We start from the raw sequence: 16,640 nt of genomic DNA on the forward strand, positions 1-16,640 counted from the left end.
ATCGCCATGTGGCCAAAATCACAGTGCATTATATTCGGCTCTCCCTTTATTTTAGAACACAAAGCTTTGAACGCACTTTTACCAAACCTGAAAATGTCTTGAAGCGACCACAGAACCCGGTAAAACAGCGGCGAGCCCTGCGAGCTGTTTCTTCGTCGGTTAGGCTTAGCGGATTCACCGCCGTGAGATGAACGATCTCGTGAAAGCACTGGGAATACTTCACACGTAGACTTTTTCTGTTACGGTCGCAAAGGAATGTCGTCCCGTCCGTCGTAATCCTCGCACCGTCGAATTCACAAGCACTTCGTAGAACCACATTTCAACCGCCGTCATGCCGTGCCCCGCACACCACCACCGAACCACAGACCACTGCCGGCCATCGTCAACAAAACCACGTGATCCCCGTCCAAGTACCACGTGACGCCTGCGCCACTCCGCACTCCGACGGCTACACACGGAGTGCCAAAGAGCGCTCTGAGAGGGAGAGGCGTCCTCGGAATGAACCACCCGATCAGGCCGCAGCACTCTCTTTCAACCACCCGATCTCGCGCGCTCTGGAAAGAGCGCTCGAGAGCGCGCAGAAAGAACCACGTTCCCCAACAAAAATCGCACGCCCGCACACACTATATCGGGGCACAATTTCACTGCACACTTGCGCATTTTTGAACACTACTCCAAAAAATAAAATGCCCGGCAATGACAAAGCGCTCTGTCCTGTCCCCTCTTCTTTTCCTTGGTGTTTGCGCTTTTGAATTTTTATACAATGTGTAGCCAACTAGCCCAACAGTTAATTTTGATGCAATGACAAAATCTGGTAGATACTGTCAACAGTTTGTGTAGATTGGCACTGATGATGCCAACCGTTGAATGGCCCAGATGACGGCCCAAAAAGCGTTCAAGTCTAGCCCCGCACCTACGCGTCGGCAAAAAAAAAAAAAAAAAAAAAGAAAAGCCGTCGTCAACGCGGCGCGAGAGAGAGGGGGAAAGGCAGGCAGAGGGCATGCCACTGGCATCTCCATAGAGCCCCATGCAAAGCGTCGGGAAAATTGGCATGAAGAGGGCGAGAGAGAAAGGGGGGGGGGAAGATAGTGGCGATGAACAATCGACAAGCGTTAGTTCCGGGTGCACGTATTTTCTCAGTCGCTCCCGAAATATTTCACTGATTTCTACGTTGGCCCAGAGAAAACAGCTCTGGGTATGCACGTTTGCAAGTCCGGTCTCAGGGCGCCGCCATCTTCCTCAGTGGGGTGCGCTCTCGGGAGCGGCCATAATCCGATTACGACGCCTTAGCAAGGCTTCGTAATCGGATTATGACTGGTCCAAGCGCACCCCAGACAGGCAAGATGGCAGCGCCCTGAAGCCGGACTTGCAAACGTGTATAGACTATTCCATTTAGCGCTCCCTGGCCGGCACCATTTTGTTCGACCGCAGCGCCCTCTCCATACATCCGGGAAGTTCAGCGGGTTCGGCGGGGTAAAACGAGAGAGAGGGCACGCCGCCGACTCCGCTAGCAGACGACAAACCGGGAGGTTGCCGTTCTCCATCTTTGGGCTGTATCGGCGGGCTCTACCGAACACCGAACTCTCGCTCGTGGCTGCCGTTGTGAAGTGGTTCGCGTTCTTAGGATAGTTGTGGCTACTCCAAAATCAGCCTATAGCTCTCTGTTGTTCTATTTTGCTAAATGATAAACTAGCATATCTTTTTTCCGTTACTCAAATAGCAGTTGAGTCAGCCGGCAGTACTACCCTCAACTACTGCGTGTATTCCGGCAGGAGAGCACGTTTTTATTTATTATTTCAGACTTCCACTCATGGTCGCTAAAGGCCTACACCAGTACGAACTTTTGTATAGTAAAAAAGGTACAGCAACCGGATTTTCTTTTCGCCAAAGAGACCGGCCAATCTGACACAGTTTTCCCTATTTTTGTTTTTTATTTGCACGCAGGTAGCAGTGCAATAGGTGACCGGCGTTTGAGCCGGAAGTTTCGTCATCCGAAGCGAGACACCACGTGACTTCACGCTTCCGGTTCGTCCGGTGCCGGTCGCGGTTCGTCCAGCTGCATCGAGAGCCCTTCTAGGCGTGGTGGCCGTGGTGTATTCGCGGTGAAAATGGCTTACAGCTCCGCGGTACGTTGTTCTAACGCAAGCCATAGAGGGAATAAGATGTTCCAGTTCCCGTGTAACAAAGCATGGAAGCAACGATGGGCCGTCGCTGTTAAGCGAGTGAAAGAGCGAGATGACCTGTGACAGACAAACGTCGGTGACCGTTTATGCGCGGCCAATATTGTTTAAGGCCAGTACAACGTGTTCTCTCTTTCTTCGGGTAGGGCCTGCGGGAAATAACGATCTCTGATAGTCTTTTGGCACCCACCAAAAGCGTCTCGATTATTCCGCGAAGGGGTGAGCACTGCTTGTCGTACAAGGCATCTGCGAGAACGCGGGATGCAATCTCGCAGGCAATCAGTTCATGGCACGCCGTTTCGTCAACATACAGTGCCATTACCAGGCCATTTAATCGTTACATCGACAGCTCGGATTAACATTTTCTGTGATGAGCCGCCGCAGACTGTTCCCGGGGAGCGGCGTGGATGGGTGACTTGCTATAATATAAATAAACAAAAGGACAGGTCAGCTTTTTGTAATATAAAGAAACAAAAGCAAATGGGCAGCACCTTCATATTGACGGATAATAAAGCAGTAGCACGACCCTGCGTAGCTCATATCAAAATCGGTGCTCGTTTGTGCATGCTTTCTTACTCGACATCATTAAAAAAAAAAACGCGCGGGAAAGAAGAAGGGGGGGGGGGGGGAGGGTTATTGTAGTTCACGGGGGACAACTTAGTTGAAGTACCAAAAACGCGTGAGTGTTAAAAAGCAAATATTGTCACGTAGTCAGATGTCGTCGAAACTAACTTTCGCACGGAAGTGGCGTTTTAATCGCGCGAGAAAACATATTAGCTGTGTTTGAAACGCCGTCTGACCGACTTCTTTCCCTGTCTTCAACTTTTGGTTGCCTGAAGATTTTCTTACCCAGACTCAGGTGCTCTAACAAAATGAGAAAAGTACGCCAGACCTCCGATCGAACATTTCAGCTGGCCGCGTTCCACGGCTTACATTCGCGCCTATTTCAGTCGGTGATGTGATCTAACGTAACCATCAAAAATAAACAGAACCCAAATGAAGAACGCTGGCTCAAAAGGAAAACGAAACATCCAACCTGAGTTTTCATGCGAAGATCCGGAAAGCACTGTGCGAGTGCAGCTTGCCGCCGGCCGCACTCGCTCTACGCTTTCGTGGCCGTTCTCGATGCTTCTGCGTACCGATTAGTACTTAACTTATCCGTAAAAGTAACTTGAGACGTTCAGAAGTGTGTAAGTCACCCAGCAGCAGAAGAAGATGCCCGGATTGATCGGGTTTCAACTCCCGCACACGCTTCCGTAGCCGTCATGGGGCTGCGTCGGCTGCTAGCTACGAACCGGAAGTGAATATTACCCAGAGTTCTTTGAGGCTGCTGCCAAACGCCGGTCACCTATTGGACCCTGCGAGTCTTTTTATCTGGCATAGTATTACACGATAACTGGCATACCAAAATCTGCGCATCTGCGCTTGAAAGTTCCAAAATGACGCGATTTTAAACAGAGTTTGCACGCCAGCCGGACGCTAGCTACAGCCCACTCGGCGGAGTGGACGGCTTGCGGGGGAGAGGGGGAGTGCATTTTTTTTCTCTTTTACCCTCTCTGCTATGACCAGAGAGGGTAAAAAGAGAAAAAAATGCCCTCTCCCTCTCGCCCGCATATCGTCTGCTTCGCCGAGTGGGCAGTACCTAGCATCCGGCTGGCGTACAAACTCTGTTTAAAATCGCGTCATTTTGGGAATTACAAGCGCAGATATTGGTATGCCAGTTATCGTGTATTACTATGCTAGATAAAAAAGACTAACAGAGTCTAATTGCGCTGTTATCTACGTGCAAATAAAAAAATAGGGAAAACTATGTCAGACTGGCCGGTCTCTCCGGCGAAAAGTGAATCCGGTGGCTGTTCCTTTTTTACTATACAAAGTTCGTACTGGTGTAGGCCTTTGGCGACCATGAGTGGATGTCTGAAATAATAAATAAAAACGTGCTCTCCTGCCGCAATACACGCAGTAGTTGAGGGTAGTACTGCCGTCTGACTCAACTGCTATTTAATTAACGGAAAAAAGATATATCAGTTGATCATTTACCGAAGTAGAACAACAGAGAGCTCTAGGCTGATTTTGGAGTAGCCATAACTATTCTAAGAACGCGAACCACTTCATAACGGCAGCCACGAGCGAGAGTTAGATGTTCCGTACAGCCCGCCGATACAGCCCAAAGATGGAGAATGTCAACCTCCCGCTTTGTCGTCTGCTAGCGGAGTCGGGCGCGTGCCCTCTCTCTCGTTTTGCACCGCCGAACCCGCTGAATTTCCCGGATGTATGGAGAGGGCGCTGCTGTCGAACAAAATGGTGCCGCCCAGAGAGCGCTAAATGGAATAGTCTATACACCTTTCCAGCGGCAGTCTCGAACGAAGCGATTTACAGCGCGCGTCCCTGGTTTTGAGAGTGTACGTCAGTGTTGCCCGACTGTGCTGAGCTGTGGAGTTTCTTGTCAGTGGGCAGTGGCAGCCTGCGTAAGCGCAAATCCGGACGCTGGTAGCGGCTGAATTGCCGCGTTTTCTTTTTTATTTTGTGTTCTGTGGCGAACATAATTTATAGAGGTCTTCAAGGAAGCAGTGCTGTATTTTTGGGAACAAAGACAAAGAAATGAAAGCTGTTTTGGTGAGTCCGTGCGCGACAGAACAAATGCAACTGGAATGTTTGTTTCATTTTATGTTCATCGTTTTACGGCACCGTACACTCAGCTGTGTCAATCTATATAGGTCAAAATATTTGACCACACAGGATATCCGAAGTGCATGAATATTCCCCGCCCACAACATAAAATTCAATGAGTCTCATCAATCGAACAAAAAATATATTGTGCGTACCCCACGGTGCCGCGTTATCCGAACAGGATTTGAGAAAGGTCTCAAATAACGCAGCATATCCAATATACAGTGTCGACGATAGTCACTTCACGACAATCAGACGGAATCCGGCGTGTTTTGGGGAACATGTAGAAGAGAGCAGCTTTTTTTGCACAGCTTCAAAGCAAACGAATGAACGTGTCTATTCTGTCCCCCCACCCCGGACCCGTCCCGATCAGCTATTTTTCGCGAAGACCCGGAAGCCGGAACACAGCCTGGAAGGCTTTTTGGGGATTATCTCGACGGAAATAATCCTCCAAGCACGTCGAACTGCCTGCGTCGCAGGCTGCTTGACGTTCGCTCTCTTCGTTCGTTTCCTGCGAAGGCTGAGCAGGCTACGAGCCCTGGTATTCTCTGGTTCGCACAGTGGAAGATAACATACAAGGCGTAAGACCTTTCCAAAAAGAGCGCTCTAGCCGCCGCCATTTTGCGGATCGAGCGACCCCTATCAGCCAGAAAGTTCTGGCACCCGCCTGAGCTGTGTAAGCACGGTCAGCGTGACTCCCCACCTGCATTGAGCATTCGGAGTTCGCCGGCTTTTCTTGGAAGTTTTTACTTTATTTGCCTGTTTCGGATACTGACCTTTGTGTGTTATCTTCCACTGCGAGAACTAGGGAATACTTCAGGGACTCGGCCTTCGCAGGAAACGAACGAAGAGAGCAAACGTCAAGCTGCCCGCGACGCAGGCAGTTCGACGTTCTTGGAGGATTATTTATGTTGAGATAATCTCCAAAAAGCCTTCCCGGCTATGTTCCGGGTCTTCGCGAAAAATAGCTGATAGGGTCGGCTCCGGGTTGTGGCGACGGAATAGACACGTTCGTACAGTTGCTTTGAGCTGTACGAAAGAGCAGCTCTCTTCGAGATGTTCCCCAAAACCCACCGGATTCCGTCCGATTGTCGTGAAGTGACTATCGGCGATTGTCGACACTGTATATTCGACATGCTGTGTTATTTGAGACCTTTTCAAGTCCTGTTTGGATAACGCGGCACCGTGGGGTACGTACAATATATGTTGTTCGATTGATGATACTCGTTGAATTTCATGTTGTGGGCGAGGAATATCCATGCAGTTCGGATATAATGTGTGGACAAATTTTTTCGACGGCTAAGACCTTTGTAAATTGACACAGCTGAATGTACGGTGCCATAAAAAGATCAACATAAAATGAAACAAATTTTCCAGTTGCATTTGTTTTGTTGCGCACGGACTCACCGAAACAGCTTTCATTTCTTTGTTTTTGTTCCCAAAAAAAATAGTACAATGCATTCTTAAAAACCCCGAGATATTCTGTTCGCCATAGAACACAAAATAAAAAATAGAACGCGGCGATTTAGCCTCCACCAGCGTCCGAAAGTGCGCCTACGCAGGCTGCCACAGCCCCCTGACTAGAAAACCCACAGCTCAGCGCAGTCGGGCAACACTGAGGTACCCTCTCAAAACCAGGGACGCCCGCTGTAAACCGCTTCGTTCGAGACTGCCGCTGGAAAGGTCTATAACCCGGTCCAGCTTTTTCCGAAAGTGAGTCACTAGGACCGGCCGTCACGTCTACGGGGTCTACGAGGCAAGCTGCTTGTCGCCGTGATTTCTTCTAGTCTGCATACAGTGGAAGTGTTGTGATTCGATTTCTCTATAATACTGTCTAGACTGAGTCGCTCAAGTCGCCCCTAAGAAGAAGTCGGTGACCACCAAAAACGCCGTTGTGTTCAGTCACTGCTCGCTGACCTTTTTCAAGGCCATGACGCTTCACACGTTGAATCGCATTACTGCTCGGATCAAGGTGCCCGTGAGGATATGAATGGCGCCCCCCCCCCCCCCCCCCGCCCCCCCCCCCCCCCCAGAAAAAAAAAAAAAAAGGGCCGTGCAGATAATGGAGCGTCAAGCCCAGTCTCCGATCAAGGCCCTTCAGACGCCTCCGACGATCCCCGTCAAGAACGACCAGCGGACGGGATCCCACTTCTGAAACCACTCCCGTGCACGCAGCTAGAGCACCAGCTACCTGCAATGGGGTGGGTAAAGCACGCGCGTCAGCGGAATAATCAGAAGCAGAACAAGGTAAGCGGTGGAACATTCCGCGCAGCGTGACATCGCCCCTTATTCATTTCTTTACGTGAATTTGTTTGTTTTACATACTTCTGGATGCCACATCCAGGGACATCTTTTGGCGGCGCTCCATAGTGCATCTCGTGTCTGAAAATGCTAAAATGAACAGTTCGTCCCAAACGTATGTTTTAGTTACTTCCTTCGTACTTGCATGAGAGCAACTTGCCTTCGCAATAACACTCAAAAAGTATTTTTTTTTTTTAGTGGGGGGGGGGGGGGGGGGGGGGGGAGGTGGACACAACGTTTTTCCCACGACGCCTAGGGTTACTAGGGTAGGGACTTTGGAATGGTTTCTCGACATTCTATAAACGTTGTTGGTAGTCGGGATGGCATAAACACACGTATCATAAACGTCGAAGGAGGACGCCACGGCCCACTGAGACGTGCATGTGACGTGTGACAAACGTAATTGGGAACGTTTTCTCAACCTTCTGTGCACCTTTTCTCGCGGACATTTAAAGGTTTCATCGACGTCGAAGGAAGGTAACGTCCGGACCTTTCGACGTCGTACGACGTCACGTTACAGATGTCTTCGACGTTCCTTCGACGTTTTCTTCACGTTTATGTGCTGCCTGGGATATCACATGAGCGAATGACGTTTTAGCGAACAGCGACATTTGAGCGAAGCGGATCGACACTTTAGCTAATAACGGAACGAATGTAAGCTTGGCTTGGCTGGAGCGCCTTGAGCCGCGCTTCTTAACCTGCGACAGACTATTGGTTAGATATTTTTCATTTGAGTGTGGCATTGTTTATTCACACTACTTATCCCCATATGGAGATTTTAATACTGAGCCAAGAGGCTTTGTTTCTTCATTCATTATCACACAGTTTTTCACACCTTGACAAACGAGTATCGGAGGACTCGCATTCCGCTGTCTCCACTTTGGGATTCATAACGGAAAGCAAAGGCCACCTTTGGATTTGTCAAAACCCGAAACGCATGGGTTTTGGTTTTCTCCGCTTTCCCCGTTTAACGCAGCGAATGTACCTAATTCGTGTAGGAAGGTTATAAAGCTAAAACCAACAACTATATATGCACTATCTACAAAAAGTATAATTTGTATTTATGTACAAAGCAAAAAATGCTTTCTTTTCTCCTCTTATACAGGTCCGTAATAGACAGGTATTTTTTAGTATTTTTTCAGCAACGAACAATTTTCGTTGCCACTAGAGCCTTCTTTTTACTTGAACTTCCGTAGCGAGTAATGTACAAGTCTAGGATACATAATTTGCCTCTGCTAGGTGGTGTAGTCTGCGGCCTCATACAAGGTATGCAGCCAATCTCTATCCGTTGCAGCAGAAGGGGCGTTTACACCAAACTATTTCCTTGACTGCGGAGGTGTTTGGAGCGGGCACATCACGCTTGTGGGAGGAGCTTCTACTACCCTCTTGGACTTGTAACCGACTGTGTAGTGACCAAGCAGAGACAGCAGCTCCAACAACAAGAAGGTTTATTTGAAGCGATAGCGCGGCTTAAATAGTTCAGCGCCGATGCTTATCGACGCTTAAGAGAAGGAAAGAGAAGGAAAGAGAAGGAAAGAGAAGGAAAGGCGCACGCTCGCCTGCCCGTCCTGCACGTCACCGCACGACGTCACTTGGCACGATATCACACCGCCGGCTTGTCGCTGGTCCTGCGCGTCACCGCACGACGTCACTTGGCACGATATCACATCCCTCCCCCCTAGTCATCTATGCCGTATCGGTGCACCGGGCGACGCTGGCGGGAAGAACGCCTCAATACGGGAGTCTCGACCGCAGGTGACCTCGCCCCCAGACTTGACGGGCCCGGAAGGGAAACCCCGGCCTCCAGAGGGCCAGGCTCCGAACCGGGCGTTCCCGGAAGGGCAAACGAAGCTGTTGTCCCGCCGGTTGGAGTTGTTGGTTCCCAGGCCCTTCGCACGTGGTTCCGGTGGCGTCGATGGATACTCCCGTCGGATGTCTGGACCTCGTACATGACGTGACCCCGACGCCGTAGCACACGAGCAGCCAACCACTTCGGACCTTGGCGAAAATTCCTTGCGTAGACAGAGTCACCGCACTGAAAGCTTTGTTCTAGAGGCTGCCGTTTGCACTCCACGTCCATCGCATCGGGGCTCAGCCTTTGTTAACGTCCTTGACGCATAGGCAATGGGTTGCTCCTTTGCCGTCTCGTCACAGTGAGCGAGTACAGCACCCACACCCACCGGAGACGCATCACAGGAGAGTATCAACGGAGCACTTTCGTTAAAATGAACAAGCAAGGACTGCGATGTTAACAATTTTTTTAAGCCTTCAAACGCCCCTTGGTGCTCTTCGTCCCATTTCCAGGTAGCATTGTCATCAAGTAAACGGTGCAGCTTCTCGGCTATTTCGGATCTGCCCCGCAAAAAAATGTTGTAAAAATTCACCATACCCAAGAAGGACTGGAGTTCCTTCTTGTTAGTTGGGGCCGGGGCTTTATGGATGGCCTCGACTTTCACCTCGGAAGGGTAGATGCCACACTTATCGATGCGATGACCCAGGAACTCGAGGCTTTCCTGAAACAACTCGCATTTGTTTGCTTGCACTCTGAGTCCAGCCTTATCTAGGCGTTCGAATACATCCGTGAGCATGCGTTCATGCTCCTTGGCCGTTTCGCTAACCACCAGGATATCGTCCAGGTACACAGCTATTTTAGGTAGCCCAGCAAGGATAGTGTCCATTGCCCTTTGAAACAGTCCTGGTGCCACAGATACGCCGTACGGTAGGCGACGAACTTTGTAGAGCCCTTGTACGGTGTTTATCGTGAGCAGTTCGGCAGTTGTATCGTCGACCACAAGCTGCTGGTACGCCTGTGCCAGATCAAGCTTCGAGAAGAACCGCCCCTTTCCTAGCTTAGCGAAAAGCTCCTTGCTGGTGGGTAGAGGATACACATTGCTTTTTACTGCCTGGTTAACTGTGCTTCTATAGTCTCCGCAGATTCTAAGCGAGCCATCCTTTTTTCGCACCACAACAATGGGTGTTGCCCATTCGGAGTATTGGGTTGGCTCCAATATTCCTAACTGCACAAGCCTATTGAGCTCGGTCAGAACATCTTCTTTCAGCGCAAAAGGAATGTTCCGGCATTTCAGGAACTTTGGCAGGGCGCCGTCCTTCAGCTCGATGTGAATGGGCGGTAAAAACGCGCCAGGCAGAGACCCGCTGAACACCTGCGGAAATCGGGCAGCGAAAATCTCTCGGCTCCTGCTGACGGAATGAAGACCCATTACTTCTATCTTCAAAGGTCCGAACCAATCGCGGCCAAGCAAAGTGTTCCCGTCGTTCTTGACCACCAGCAGCGGCAACTCGGAATTTTGACCCTTGAACTTCACTGGCACCACGGCTTTTCCCAAAATCTCGATACCCTCTTTCGTCCAGGTGACCAACTGCGTGTCTGGCTCTTCCAGTTTTCCCCGCTTTGACACCACTAGTTTTTTAAACTCCCTCTGGCTGATAATAGATCGCGCAGCCCCAGAATCCACTTCCATTTTCACCTTCTCTCCGCCAATCTCGACCTCAACTACGTACTTCGGTACAGCGCTTGCTACTTGGCCGATGCTGAATAGGCTGTCGTACTCGGTTCTTGTGTCACCCGTAGTCTGAGCAAGCTGATCCTGTGCTTGCGTCTTATTTGCTTTGCACGCTCTTTCTATGTGTCCTTTTCCTGAACACTTGAAGCACTTTGCATTTTTGAACCTGCACCGCACAGCTGCGTGGTTGCCTAAACACCGAAAGCAACGCCGCTCACCTTGCTCCCAGGTCCCCGCGACCCGTTGGCTTCCGTGGTTTTCCGAGTTCGGCACTTTAGCTCGCGAGCCTACTTCCGCGGTCATTTCTAGCTGAGCTTCCGCTTCTCGTCGTCTTTCCCTTATAGCTTGTTGCTGCTTAGCTGTAGTCTCTGCCGTGACTGCGAGATCGTACGCTGCTTCGAAAGTCAGTTTCTTTTCTGCCAGGAGCCGTTGTTGTGCGACTCCGTCGGCTATTCCGAAAACCAGCCGGTCGCGCAGCATTTCAGTAAGCGGAAACTTATCCCCGCCGAACCCACAGTTTCCAGCTAACCTTCGCAACGCAGTGACGTAGTCGGCCACAGACTCGCCAAATTCCTGGTCCCGTTTCGAAAACACGTACCTCGAATACAGCTCGGACGGCTTTGGCTGAATGTGGTTCTGTACGGTGTCGATGAGGACCTGGTATTCCACGTTCGGCGGTCGTAGGGGCTTGACGAGCGTCGATATCAGGGAGTAGGCTTCCTGCCCGCAGCAACTCAGCAGCACCGCCCTCTTGTCCACGGCCTCCAACACCTTGTTGACGGCACAGTACAGTTCGATGCGCTCGACGTATTCTTCCCATGTCGAATTTCCATGAACGTCAAACTCCGAAATGCGGCCACCCAACGCCATCACGCCTGTTTCCAGCGGCCCGCACGGGCCAGACCGTGCCTCGTCGCCAATGTAGTGACCAAGCAGAGACAGCAGCTCCAACAACAAGAAGGTTTATTTGAAGCGATAGCGCGGCTTAAATAGTTCAGCGCCGATGCTTATCGACGCTTAAGAGAAGGAAAGAGAAGGAAAGAGAAGGAAAGAGAAGGAAAGGCGCACGCTCGCCTGCCCGTCCTGCACGTCACCGCACGACGTCACTTGGCACGATATCACACCGCCGGCTTGTCGCTGGTCCTGCGCGTCACCGCACGACGTCACTTGGCACGATATCACAGACTGTGGCAAGAAACAAGATATACTTTGCGAACAGTTTCTGCTGTTACGCATTACATTACGAAACCAAAGCAAAAGCGGAGGAAGTACCTGGCCCCGTCACTTCATTTTTTCTAGGTCATCATCGATCGATAGCAGTGCTTCAATCAGTCCTACAATGGGCTAATAGCCAGCGAAAAAAAAAATAAAAAGAAAAGGAGCAAATAAAAGTAAGATAGACAATAAGAACAAAAATACCATCACAGCATCATGAGACGCCTGCCAGCTAGTGCTCCGGACATGTATTTTGGTCACCTGATAGTGTTTTTACCTTTTCCCTCTTAGGCCGCAATGCTCTCGTTGAAATTTAAACGAAGTTTTGTCCGCAGATATTTTGTAACCACTATAGTAGGACAGCTTTTTGTTAAGAATCACGCAACAGAAAGCCTACTCTTTGTGCAGCTATCGATGGCTTATGAACAATCAAACTAAACAGCTTACAAAAAAAAAAAAAAAAAGCTTGGAGGACGTTGAAGTTTTTCCTTTGTGGGGTCCCGTCGGCATCCCTTCTGGTCGACAACCGGACGCCGGCGCCTGGAGACTCGTTTTCGGTCCCCTCCGTGGCAAGGACGGCGCCTTTGAGGTTTGGTTCCCGAGCGCCTCCTCTCTCGGGACCCATCTTGAAGACATTGGCGGTGTCGGCGGTGGACATCATAGGACCCCCCTCCCGGACAGCGTCGGCGCCCGAGGCCCTGCACGTGCTACGGCAGAGCCAGACGGGGAGCTCCAGCGAGAGACCGCCCAAGATGGGAAAGAAGAGGCTCCGGCCGGTCTGGTACGCGGTGACGGCGGGAACGGCGGGGAGGGCTCGGACGACGGGAAATAGGGAGGGGACTCTTGCGCGGGAAACGGGCCACGACGGACGTGCGCGGTGGTGGCGACCGCGACGTCGGCTCGGGCGACGGCCCGGTGACATGGTCCGGATAGAGACTCCGGATTTGACCCTCGACGGCGACGTCCACGGGATGCGGTGTGGACTAGCACCGCACGGACGATCGGCATGCAGCATACAGTGGCGGCGCAGCCCCTCCAGGCCTCCTCGATCACTTCTCCCGATCCCGAAACCCCCAGCAGAACGTGAGTGGAATAAACCCCTTCTGCCGAGAGCTATGCGTTTGCTGTGTCACGTTCATCCGGAGACAGGGGCCTGGGGAATCGGACGAGAACCCTACACCTTTGAGAGTAAAACGCGACAGCGGGTATCGGGCCCCGTTATAAAGCTGTTGGAACTTTCGCGAGGACGGCATCGGATTCCCTCTGCGGAGAGGATGCACGCGAGGAGCGAGCTGAACCTCGCACCACTGCTTGTCTCGGCGGAGACGATTTATGATCGCGCGCGGGCAGCGAGATGTAAACTTCGTACCCGCAGCGGCCGGATGGAGCCGCGAAGATCAACAGCTGGGAAAGTGGAGACGGACAGAACGAAAGCTGGAACGCTACGGATCGGAGAACGAGAAAGTGGCTCGTCTGTTTGGAACGTGTGTAGTGTGTGTAGTTTAAAATAAAAGTGTTGAGATTTGTTGAGACTGATCGATATCTCGGAACGCCAAGGAGCAACAATTCCCTCAACAAAATAATTGGTGCCGAAACCCGGGACAGAAACTACTGCACTACAAATGAAGCCGACGAGCAACGTGTGATCGAATCGCCAGCAGACAGAGAAGGGAACGTAACGACTGAACGGGCGAAACCTGGTAATCAACAGCAACATCTACGATAGACCGACACAAGCAAGCAGCACTGCAAGCCAGGACTGAACGGCAATGGACGTCCTCAAGAAAAAACGAAAAACGCATCGAACGCAAGTAACGAGGCTCCTCAGCGAGGCACAGGATTTATTACAATCAGCTACGGCGACCGTCGATGATCTCGATATATTGATCGAACGTCTAAGCCTCGCTCGGGACCAACTCAACCACGTAGATGCCGCGATCGAGTCGTTGATTTCCGAAAAAGAAGCAGAAGCAGAATTCACGCAAGTGATAGATTATTCTGACAAGATCGTCACGTGCCTAGCAAAGCTCAAAAGGAAAGTGAACAGTCCGGAGGACAGCCAACGAACAAGCGGGAAACCGAACGAAGAGAGGGAAGCAAGAAAGGTGACATCCAAAATCAAGCTTCCCAAATTAGAGCTCATCAAGTTTAACGGACACCGAAGAAATTGGCAGCCCTTCTGGGAGCAATTTCAGACCGCCATTCATGAAAATCCGGAACTATCGTCCTCAGAAAAATTCAACTACTTGAGGTCAGCCCTGACTGGTGATGGAGCAGCCGCCATCGCAGGACTGCACCCAACCGCTGAATGCTACGCCCACGCCATCGAGCTCCTGCAGCAGCGGTTCGGGAACCAGGCGGAGCTGATACAGGACCACATGACAGGGCTCATGGACATCATTCAGGTGCCGTCATCGCGCAGCGTCAGAGCTCTGCGGCGGGTCTACGACAGCGTCCAGGCTCACATCCGGGGCCTTCGGGCGTTGGGTGTGACGGATCAGTCATACTGTGCCATGCTCTACCCGGTTCTGCTTCGTGCGCTTCCGGATGACATGAGGCTCGAGTTCAACCGCAAGATGTCTTCGGGGAACGCCGAAAACGCCACCGCCGGGGGAACATCAGCAACTGACATCGGCTCCGACTCAGCAACGGAACAAGGACCCGTTAAGGAGGTGCGCGCGCTGCTGAACTTTCTCAAGATCGAGGTGGAGAGCCGGGAGAAAACATCCAAGGAACAACCCGAAGACGCCGGCGGTAAGCCTGCACATTGTTTCCCCATGCATGAACACCCGAAGAGGCGCCTAAACAACGCCAAGACTCGGAACGCTACCGCTACGGCCTTGCATGGCAGGATGGACAGCATGGAATGCTTTCTTTGCAAATCAAAGGCGCACAGCACACCAGACTGTAACGCGAAGATCGAACTCAAGGAAAAGAAGCGCAGGCTGCAAGCCGATCGCAGGTGCTTCCGGTGCACAAAGCCGAACCACACGGCAAGAATGTGTCGCGGCACGCTCCGTTGTGAAAGGTGTGGAGGAAGGCATGTATCCACTATGTGTGATCCTGATTACTTTCCGGGACGAGCTGCCAGCGGATCGGATGAAACGCGGAAGAAAGACAAGACGCCTCTCAACCTGCATGTGAGCGAGAAGGGCAACAAACCGGCTGTCCTTCTGCAAACCGTTACCGCGTGGGTGGAAAGCAAGAACAGAAGAAAGTTGGCCCGCATTCTCTTCGACAGCGGTAGTCAGCGCTCCTTCATTATAGAGGAGCTGTCGAGGGGTCTTGGTTGCAAGCTTCTCGGAACGGAGGTTCTTACCGTCGGAGTGTTCGGTGGCAAGACTAGCGAACAAACGTACCGTAGAGTTCAAGTAATTTTGAGTAATCGTCTAACCGGCCAGACATACGAGATAGACGCCCTCGAGACGCGTTCTATCTGCGAACAAGAACTTCCAGGCCCGGATGAAGACATCCTGGTGAATATGGAGGAGCTCGGACTAACGGTTGGTGACGACCTGAACGGACTCGAGTGCAACGGAGTAGGAATCCTCTTAGGATCGGAGCACTACTGGGGATGCGTTACGGGAAGAGTCCGTCGATTGAGCGAGAACCTGACGGCAGTGGAGACCGCCTTTGGTTGGGCAGTACATGGACGTTCCCAGGCGACTGCAGCTGTTGTCAACTGTTCCCAAGTGATTGTCCTCAGAGCTGCCGTGAGCGACCAGGAGAACACGGCTGTCCTGAGAGGATTTTGGGAGCTTGAGAGTATGGGAGTTGTGGACGCAGAGGTCCAGGATCACTCCTATAGCGACATCATGCAGCGCTTTGAGAGAAGCATCACCAAATCTGATCGAAGATACGAAGTGAGCCTCCCTTGGAAACCTAATGTAAAGCTTGATTGCAACCGAAAGATGGCTTGGAAGAGACTCGAAAGCCAACGAACGAGGCTGAGCAAGAATCCTGAGCTCATGCAGAGATATGATCAGGCAGTCCGGCTTTACGTCGAGAACGGAATGGCTGAGAAGGTCGAGAAGGAAGATAACCTCAGATCGTCAGAAAAGGGGGTGGGACCACAGACCGCCGAGGAGATCCACGTAGCGCAAACACACTGGATAACAAGAGCACAAAAATCAGCGTTTGCCTCTGATATTGATCGTGCAGCAAAGAGAATGTCGCCCACACCTGGGTCGCTCTTGCGTGACTTTCGCACTTTCATCGATGAAGAGGGATTGCTGAGGATCAGCGGTCGACTCCAGTCATCGAGCCTGACGCAAGAAGAACGCCACCCTATTGTACTGCCTAAGGAGCATCGATACTCAACGTTGCTGACTATCGACGCCCATCGCCAGGTACTGCACGCGGGAGCCAGGGACACTCTCGTGCAGCTGCGAGAGAAGTACTGGATCCTCCGCGGAAGACAGCTGGTAAAGAAAGTAGTGCGTGCGTGTGTGACCTGCCAGCGATTCAACGCGACTCCTGCAAGTGCTCCAACGGGACCCTTGCCGGCGGATCGTACAACGCGAGCGGACCCGTTTGAAGTAGTGGGCACAGACTTTGCGGGACCCCTGTATGTTAAGGCGAACGACCTCACCAGCAAATGTTACGTCTTGTTGTTTACATGTGCGGTTACCCGAGCGGTACATTTAGAGTTAGTGACAGACATGTCGACAAAGAGCTTTCTGTATGCCTTTCGCAGATTTGTGTCGCGGAGAGGGGTATGCCGCGTCATTTATTCGGATAACGCTTTGAC

General features: G+C 51.5%; 1 protein-coding gene across 1 annotated transcript; it reads left to right on the forward strand.

Annotated features, from left to right (window-relative positions):
• Positions 1-14,268: 14,268 nt before the first annotated feature.
• On the forward strand, positions 14,269-16,091 carry LOC120837386. Its single transcript, XM_042287020.1, has 2 exons — positions 14,269-15,941; positions 16,052-16,091. The coding sequence occupies exons 1-2, from the start codon at positions 14,269-14,271 to the stop codon at positions 16,089-16,091; spliced, it is 1,713 nt and encodes a 570-aa protein (XP_042142954.1).
• The last annotated feature ends 549 nt before the right edge of the window (positions 16,092-16,640 follow it).

The sequence above is a fragment of the Ixodes scapularis genome, unplaced genomic scaffold, assembly GCF_016920785.2.
Source record: "Ixodes scapularis isolate PalLabHiFi unplaced genomic scaffold, ASM1692078v2 PGA_scaffold8__174_contigs__length_109621045, whole genome shotgun sequence".
NCBI classification, from domain to species: domain Eukaryota; kingdom Metazoa; phylum Arthropoda; class Arachnida; order Ixodida; family Ixodidae; genus Ixodes; species Ixodes scapularis.

What these genes read in the sequence shown, in the direction of transcription:
- LOC120837386 (XM_042287020.1), top strand. Translation starts at nt 14,269, where the DNA reads ATGACAGGGCTCATGGACATCATTCAGGTGCCGTCATCGCGCAGCGTC. An exon ending in AAGGAAGATAACCTCAGATC is followed by an intron (nt 15,942 to 16,051) that starts GTCAGAAAAGGG and finishes TTGATCGTGCAG; the next exon opens with CAAAGAGAATGTCGCCCACA.